The 8,950-nt window shown below is 54.8% G+C and overlaps 1 protein-coding gene across 2 annotated transcripts; it reads right to left on the bottom strand.

The window, feature by feature from the left end:
- Positions 1–529: 529 nt before the first annotated feature.
- On the bottom strand, positions 530–4,676 carry SLC25A51 (solute carrier family 25 member 51). 2 transcript variants are annotated; one of them, XM_063421692.1, is made up of 3 exons: positions 4,532–4,676; positions 3,446–3,768; positions 530–3,069 (listed from the first exon to the last, which is right to left on the bottom strand). In XM_063421692.1, the coding sequence occupies exon 3, from the start codon at positions 3,026–3,028 to the stop codon at positions 2,165–2,167; it is 864 nt and encodes a 287-aa protein (XP_063277762.1). In that variant the 5' UTR covers positions 3,029–3,069; positions 3,446–3,768; positions 4,532–4,676; the 3' UTR covers positions 530–2,164. The 2 variants fall into 2 exon arrangements, with proteins under 2 accessions (XP_063277762.1, XP_063277763.1); XM_063421693.1 differs by having other exon boundaries at positions 530–3,768.
- Positions 4,677–8,950: the final 4,274 nt, after the last annotated feature.

Below are 8,950 nucleotides of genomic sequence, written 5' to 3'. Positions count from 1 at the left end.
AGAAACAAATTGTGCATGTAGAGTATTTTGAAATACCTGAGATTTCATAGTAACAACTGTAGCCTTTTAATACCGTAAATGAAGTATTAGAACTGCTTTGGAAGTATTGTACTTACAGCCGTACAGTAACTAACTATTTGTGGACAGTTTCTCTTGCTTGCATAATAAACATTTAATAATTCACTGAATTGAAGTGTATTTTATTTATGTTAAAATGAACCATGCTCACGGGCTCTTGCCTGCCTACTAAAATTAAACACCTTAATTAACGAAAAACACCTCCTCCTGCTTAGATACTGCCATTCTCAGGTGTGTGTGTCACAGTATGCTTCTACATGAAACTTTCATGAAAGTGGCATATGAAGACTCAAAACTGGCTCTGAACCTCAGACCCAGAGCTCCACTGTGTGATTTTTGCTGGAGTCGTTGGCCACAGACCAGCTCCGGGCTTGTGCCAAACTCTTACCCTTGACACTCTGGCTTCCCCGACATGACAGGAGTATATAACATCTTCCATAGAGAAACAGGATGCAGATTTTTTTTTTTATTCCATCAAGGAGTGATTACAAAAAAAAAAAAAGTACACTGGTAAAAATCAGATTCTGCCAGTAACAAACATCCAGTAAACATTTTATTTAGATGCAGATAATCACCACTGGGATACAGGAACTCGCGCTTGTGCCCACCCATTGCCGTCTGTGAAGCTCAGGACTGTATGATTACAACACACTGATTAGGATCAATTTTGGAAGACAGTTTCAGCAAATGGAAAACTCAAATTCAGAAAAGCAACAGCCCCCCCAAGACTTAAGAAAAGACTAAATTCAAAGCAGTTCCTGAGAGCTCTGCTGCTCCCCATCATCCAGAGTGTTTTGGTTTATATATGAATGTGTAGTTTAATTAAAGAGGAAGCCCTCGGGGAGATTAAAACACTTTTTGTTGGGACCCTCATCTAGCTCAGGGTTGTGCTTGCTCTTCAGTCCCTGTATCTCAAGCCTGAAGTCTTCTCTCTCTCAACTCCCAGGTCTGTAAGACACAGATTTCTGTCAGTCCTTTTCAACGTTTGCCCACAGCAGTCCTGAAGCGTCTCCAATCACTCCACCTTTCCTGCCTCCCTGCTTCCAAGGTCATCTTTGGCTTTTCATCCCCTCTATACCTACAGACCTCCACTGAAGCAGGTAACCCAGGAATCTCACCTTGCCTGTGCCACTCTGTCTTGCAGAACCATTAACAGTACAGATCAAGCAGGCAGAACCCCGAGTTTCAGGTAAAAACACCTCGTGATCCGTAATTCCACAGAGGGAACTGAGAAAAGACAAGACGCGGCAGTGCAAAAAGCCGTGTGAAGTGCTTGAGCAGCTGCAGGAGCTGGAGTGTCCCGTGGGCATTACAGACAGGGACACCTCCCTGATCCTGTAGCTGGAGGCAACAGAAAAAGCAGCAATTAAAAAAAAAAAAGTCCTCACAAAAAGCAGAACAAACACTGAGTTTTTTAACGAGGAAGGACACTTTAAAGCTGAAGTGAGTTTGCTGTCCCATTCCTTCCACTTTTCCCTTTCCACAGGAAGGCACATGTACAAACACACACACACATACACACACAGAGGTCCAGCCTGGGCTGAGGTCACACGTTCAGTGCCACGGCTGGAGGACACGGTCACCACAGGCCACACCTTGTGGTGGCTGTAGCAGGCTGAGGTGCAGCTGGGAGCTCTGCACTTCAGTTATCCCCTTCTGGATCTGTCCTTTGAGCTTTAAACAATGAGGACCCCAAAACATCTGAAAATTCAGTTCCAAAATCGAGACTTGGAAGATGATCAGGCAATGGAATTGTTTTTCTTCAGCTCCTCCTTGATTCTCATGTTCTAAATGGGCAGTGGAGTGCATCCCATCACAGAGCATTAGGGAATTTTGGGAGTGATACAGACTACTTTTGTTTTCTCATTTACACCTTGTATTTGTCTAGTGGCTCTGTTATGGGTAAACTCACCTGCCAGCAGAGGAATAGTTTACAAAGTTCATCATAATTGCACCAAGGTTTAAATGCATCACCATTCACCCCATAAATACCGAAGGCTGGGAGGAATTACCTGTCACATGCACAGGCACTGTTCCCTGGGACTGAGAACACTGTGGGTGCTGACACCCCACGAGCAGGACGGGGTCACAGCAGCTTCAGCAGGAACTCATAGGTTGCGTTGATGATCCCCCAGGACAGCACAGAGCGGTGGTAGTTCAGATGGGCTCCTCTAAAGAGGTGGACCACTTTCCTGTCGCGTTCCAGCCAGATCTTCGCTAACACTTTGGAGAAGGACTGAAATTCGCCACCAATCTGAGCTTGCATGCGAGTTTTCACAACATTCACAGGGAAAAACAAGATCCCCAGCACGGCGCCCAGCAGCCCCCCGCAGATGAAGTCGTTGACCATGTGAGAGCTGTACGAGGTGGCTTCAGGCAGACACTGCTTGATGGGCCCCCGCAGACCGAAGAAGAGCACGTTACTGGGCCCGTTTCGGAGCAGAATAGGTACCAATCCCCGGTAGTACTCCCGCAACCCGTATGCTTTCAGCACCTTGAAAGCCTGGTAAGTGTTTGTGAACTTGTCGTGGTGTCTGTAGTCCTGCAGCAGCGTCTGGACACGCTCGAAGGGCGTGAGCACGGCCTCGGTGGTGCCGGCCAGCGCGGCCGCAGCGCTGCGCGTCAGGAGCTCCGGGGCGCGGGCATGGCTGAGCAGCAGCGCGGAGAAATCCTCGTAGAGGCCGAACATGAGCGCCAGCGTGGTGGTCTTCTGCACCAGCGGGGGCAGGATGCCGCGGTACAGCGTGCGCAGCCCGTCGCGGTGCAGCTGGCGCACGGCGTCCCACGTGCGCAGCCCGTACAGCTGCTGCCGGAACAGCACCTTCTGGATGGGGAACGTCACCACGATGTTGGTGAAGGCCGCGCACAGCCCGCACACGTAGTGCTTGCCCGAGGTGTCCTGGCCCACAGACGCCTCGGGGACTGCCGTGGTGGCGCCGCCCAGACCCATGGCGTCGGCGCTCCCGCGCGGCCCGGCCCAGTGCCTCCTCCCTGCGCCAGAAACAACCAGGTGAGACAGCTGTGGCTGACCCTGCAGCCCTGCCCACCTACTGCATCATTCTACCATCCTGCAGAAAAAAGGCCCACAGACATTGAAGGGGAAAGGCAACAAAAAGCCAGGTCTGATGGATATTGTGACATTTCTGCTCAAGTCTAGGCGAACATAAAAGGCAGCAGTTCTTTCCTCCTGTCGTCTTTCAAATTAAAACAGAAACAAATTCCCCTGGAATCACACATTCCAGCATTGAAAGGCTGACCCCCACACTAATAAAACGCTGCGTGAACAAAAGAGAGGCTGCCAAAAAGCCTACCAAAACCCAAAACTGAATCAAACACATGCAGCAGCATTACAAAACCTGATCCTTACACTCTGCCGCTCCCTGTGGCAGAAAACAGCAGATAACACCTCGTCGTGGTTCAACTCGGCCACCAGCTGAGCACCACCACCCACAACGGATGCACAGATGTCACACAGGTGTGATTTCACCAACACAGCGGAGAAATTCTTTACAAGTCCCAGTTCACTGCTGCGCAGCCTCCTCTGCATCAGCCCCCACGCTCGACGTCCACATTCTGCTGAGAAGTTTCACCAGCTGAATTTAGCTAGGCCCAGGGTCCTGAAGGACATGTGAATAGAGGCAGCTTGACCAGATAGTCTGGAGTACTGCAGGGATCTTTACCTGGCAAACCCTGTTTGACAGAAGAACGGGGTTATTTATTTGGCAGTTATGAAAAGATGTTTCTGCATGTCCCCAAACCACACCCTCAATTACGGCTCAGCCTGAGAAAAGTCCGTGACAGCCATGCGAGTTCATGTGCCTCAAATCCTCCCCAGCATCAGCAACACACACGAGATTCCCAGGATTTGAAGGGATGTTTGGGGACAACAGAACTGCCTAGCATGAGGAGCTAGTGAAATTAGGAGGAGAAAAAGAAAGGAGGAAGGAAAAGGAAAGGATGGGAGAGAGGGAAAGGAGCGGGGAGAAAAGGGCAGGGGAGAGAAAGGCAGAAAAGGAAGAGAAAGGATGGGGAAGAACGGGAAAGCCCCTTATTTTCCGAATCTCCCGCTGCCTTAGATGTGAGCGGTGTCTCCGTCCGCTGGGGAAGCCCTCGCGCTCCCGCTTCAGGAGTGTCCCGAAAGGCTCCCGGCGGGCCCTCCTCGCTCTCGGGCGCGGGAGCCGAAGCTCTGCACTGCCCGCGCACACGCCGGGGCCGCGCCCGCTCCCCGGCGCTCCCGATCCCTCCTGACACCGTGTTCTGCCCCTCAGTGCGCACACCGGCACATCCCGCGCCTCCCGGTGGGATTCCAGCCCCGGCACCGGGGCCCAAGGTCAGGCCGGCGGCGGCAGCTGCGGCCTGGCCGCGCCCAGGGAACCGCGACCTGCTGCTCCCCCGGCGCCTGCGCGGCCGCGGCAGCGACGGGGCCCGCGGCGGGCGGACGGGAGGGACGCACCTGCGGGCGGTGCTGCCATAGCGGGAGCGGGCCGGGAGCGGGCCGGGAGCGCGGCAGGAGCGGGATCGCGGCGCCCCAAGCGCCCGGCCTGGCGCGGCCTCGCGCCGCTCGCTGACGTCACCGCGCCGCCGTGTGACGACACCACGCCGCCGCACGGGGGCGGGGCTGGCGGAGGGGGCGGGGCACGGCGCCGTCAACAATCCACGTGATAGAGGCCACGCCTTTGGGCGCGTCCCGCCAATCAGGCGGCGATCTCCATCTAGCCCCGCCCTCGGGGCGGGACAGAGGCGCGCGGGAGTGCGCGCAGGCCGGGCCGGCCGGGTGAGCTCTGCTCCGCTCTGGTCTGTTCCGCACGGGCCGGGCCGGGCTCTTGGTCCCTCCTGCGGCCCACGGTGGGACCCACGCCGGTCCCTCGGCCCCGGAGAGCTCGGTTCGAGCGGTTCCCCGGGAGAGGCGGATCCGCGGTGCCCGCGCTGCCTCTCCCAGCGGAGGGGAAGCGGCGGCGCAGTCTCTCCTGTTCCGGAGTTGAGTTAGTTTTATTATGGTTCGGTAGCAAATCTTAGCGGTTCGTTTCTGTTCTGGTGTTTGTCGCTGCGCAAGGCCGGGCAGTTCGGCGCCTCGTTCCCCTTCGCCCTGCGAGCGCGGCGGGGCTGGGGCAGCGCGGGGCCGCCGGGGCTCCGCGTCCCGCCGAGCTCTGCCCGCGTCCCCTGTCCCGCGGCCCGTGTCCGAGCGGGGGTGCCGTGCCGGGGCAGTGGCGCTGGCATGGTGAGGAACGCCACTGCCAAACCCTGTCCCTGGCAGAGCTGGGCCGGCGCGTCTGCATTCGGCGTTGGTCGTGGGTGCCTTCTGCTCGATCCCTCTCCTGGCTGGAGGGTCCTGCTGGTGGCGCGGAGGTACAGAATGGGTCACACCTTTCCCAGCAAGACCCATGTCCTTGGCAGGACCCGTCGGCTGTGACACACAGAGGTGCTTTTTTTGTCCAAAAGTCCCTGGTTAAACGATGTAGTTCTGATCGCCTTGAAAGAGTGGAAAGCCCTGAACGGTTCAAGTGGCCTTGCTGGCCCACGAGCACGAGGGGGCTAGGGGTGACAGTGGCCAGACTCCATGTGTCTGGGCAGCACTGGTCAGCTGGGCCCCAGACAGGCACGTGCAGCATGGATTTGCATATCCCTGTCACCATGGGGTCCTTCCCTGGTCAAGCTTTGCGCTTCGTGTGCTGGCTGGACAACCACTGATGAGAGGACATAGTCTCAAGCTGTGTCAGGGGAGGTTCAGGTTGGATATCAGGAAGATTTTTGTTCCAGGGTGGTTAAACATTGGAATGGGCAGGTGCTGGAGTTGACATCCCTGGAGATCTTTAAGGAGAGAGTGGATGTGACACTTTGTGCTGTGTTCTAGTTGACGAGGTGATGATTGGTCAAAAGTTGGACTTGATAACCTCAGATGTCTTTTCCCATCTCAGTGGCTCTGTGATTCTGTGATCTTGTCCTCACCTCCAGGGGTGCCAGTGGAGGTTGGTGTCTTGCCGGTGGAGCTGTGGTGGTTCCTGTGCCACCTCTGCCTGCCCAGCCTGGGCTGCTGCAGCTGCAGGGTTGGCACGAGTGGTGTCTGGGCTGCCTGGAGCACAGACTGACCCAATCAGCCTGGCATGGAGCTGCGGTCCTGGGGAGAGGCCTTCTGGCAGCACTGCCCGGCCTCCTAAACTGGGAGCATGCTGGAATCCTCCAGGCACCTGTCCCTGTTTCTGTAAGTGAAAAAGAGGCAAATCTAACCCCCAACACTGTTCCAGTGGTGGAGGGGCTGGTGCCGTGGGGGTGAGTTTGGCAGGCTGAAGCTGCCCCGGCCACCACTGGCCCCTGTGACTGGCTGGAGTTGCTGGCACACGTGCTGGCACACGAGGAGCAGGGTGAGGTGCTGCAGAGGGAGCAGTGGTGGGGCAGGGAGGCTGGGGCACGTGGCGCTGGGGACAGCACTGCCCCACAGCCAGCCGGTGCACCTGTCTGCCCGCCCGCCCCACCTGCTGCTCTGGTGCTCTGGCTGCACACAGGGTGTCCTGTGGAACCGCAAGGGGGACACTGTGGACAGCAGGTGACAGAGCAGCCAGCTGCACTCACCTGGAGCTCAGGTCTCTGCAGCAGGAGCTGCAGCAGGACAAGGGAGTCCAGCCTTTGGCCAGCTCTCCACAGGGCTGCATCATCTGACAGTGCCTTTCAAGGCTGCGAAGGAAGAGCATTCATTTACTGACGAGGGCAAGTGAAACTGGAAGGAAACACCTTTAGGGACCTGACCCATGCTGGGCAGTGCATACAGGACAGCAAAGTGCTGTGCTGCTTGTCCCTCTCCCTGCTGCTTTCCTGTGGTTGACCAGCCCAGATGAAAGGCAGGTTGCTGGCAGCTGCCTGCTTTCTGCACAAAATGGTACAAGTGGAAGTATTAATACAGGGGCAGATTGGGGTCACTTAGTCAGGCCCACTCAAGCCTGTAAAAGCACAGCTCCACAGGCTGGGGGGCTGCAGTATTGACCCCTGGCCATGCCCCTCATCATGGCCAATCCTGGATGGTGCCTGCTTCAAGTCAGAGATCAGCCAAGAGGAGGGGGTTTTGGCTGGGGACAAACACTGGACACTGAGCTGAAGTTTTCCCTAAGCATCATCTCACCCTGCAGTTGCCCACAGCTCTCAGTTCTGCCTGTGCCAGACAGGATGGTGGTGGTGAGGGCTGGATACCATCACTGCCAAAATCCCCAGTGCTGGCAGCACTGTGGGGCTTGGAGGTTCCTCTCCAGCTACCTGCCCAGAGCAGAACCATCCCCAAGGGTTGGGGAGACCTAGGGTTTGGGCCCATTTTTCATTCCATGACTAAAAGACTGTAGATAGAAGTTTTGGAGTTTGGGAGGAAAGGGAGCATTCCCTGCCCAGCTCTCAGTGGGGATTTGCTCAGGTAAGAATTACCAGCTGGAGTAGGAAGCAGGAGTATATATCAGCAGGAATTACTGGCTGTGAGCTGTGGGCTCAGTGCAGTCTGAATAGGAGCGTGGCAGAGCTGGCCAGAGCTGGGGGTCCCTGCACAGCCCAGGCCAGGGCCAGCTGAGTGGACATGGCCATGGCCTCTGTGGGCAGCTGAGTGTTCCCAATGGAGATGGGCCATGGTCACATCCCACTGGGCTCCACGTGTAGCTGAGACCGAATGAAGCACTCGTCTGCAATGGGCAAATAAAAGGAGGTGTAATTTAATTACCTTCTGATCTCTGTTGTTTGTCAAAGTGGGCTATGCAAAGGCAATTTGTAATTATCTCTTAACACTTATACGATGTGGACTTAAGACATGATTTTGTTTGTCTGGAAAATATTGGACACCTCTGCTGTGTAAATATTTAACTGCTTTCTTTGAGGAAGGCAGGTTGTGATGAGCAGTGCCAGTGACTCCAGTTTGCCAGGTTTCAGGTGCACAGGGGCTGCGGAAGGGAGAGCTGTTCCCTTTGGTCATGTCCTGCAGCCGCAGGTGCTTGCCCTGCTGCCCGCAGATCCTCGTGCTGGGGAACGACATTACCCACTGCAAGTTTTGGGCTGTTCTTGTGCCTGTCCTCGGAGCAGCCTGACCACAGACAGCAGTGTTCACTCCAGCTGCGAGGCCAGGCTGGACATCTGCAAGGGAGCATGTTCTGTGCCACTCTCTGGCCCAGAGTGGGGTGTTCTCTGACCTCGTTTCTCCAGAGCCTTGCAGGGAAGCTGACAGCTCAGGAATGGGGGCCCTCATCAGACCAACTTCATCAAAACCTAACCCTAAAAAAACAAATGGCTTGGAAAACAAGCCATAAAAAAAACAAGCTTGGAAAACAAGCCATAAAAGCCATGGCTTGGAAAACATAAAGAGCTCTTTATGTCTCCCTCTTTCCCACTGAGGCAGCTGCTGGGGTAGTTTACAAGCAAGAAGGTCCACAGTGATGCCATTTTGGTTTTTGCCTTTTGTTTCTTTTCTGTGTTCTCTGTATTTTTTGCACATGCATTTGTAGCTCTGTAGTTTATTGTATTAGTGGCTAGTTTTCCCAGTAATTTTCCATGCTCTTCCCCTAGGCAGAAAGACAAAATGAATTCCAGAGCTCCAGCCCCAGGGGTAAAAGGCCCCAGTGCTACCTTGATTCTTCCTGGCTACCAAGGTTGAAAACAGCTCTTTGAGATACATTTCATGGACAAAGTACAGCTAGTACCAAGGGCGGGCTCCAGAGAACGTGAATTGAATTGACTGGGGACAATTCCATCACTACTTATCCTCCTAAGTGGTGCTTTTTTGTCAATTATGCTGACGTGCTGAACTTATAAAAACTGTATTCACCCTGTGTGAGTGGGCTTTTCTGGACATCTTCCCATAAATGGCCCTGAAAGCCTTCAAATAAAGATCCCCTTTTATATTACCTCCTTC

The sequence above is a fragment of the Prinia subflava genome, chromosome Z, assembly GCF_021018805.1.
Source record: "Prinia subflava isolate CZ2003 ecotype Zambia chromosome Z, Cam_Psub_1.2, whole genome shotgun sequence".
Taxonomy (NCBI): Eukaryota; Metazoa; Chordata; class Aves; order Passeriformes; family Cisticolidae; genus Prinia; species Prinia subflava.
The sequence above is the reverse complement of the archived record's forward strand: the minus strand, read 5'-3'. Positions and strand labels throughout refer to the sequence as shown.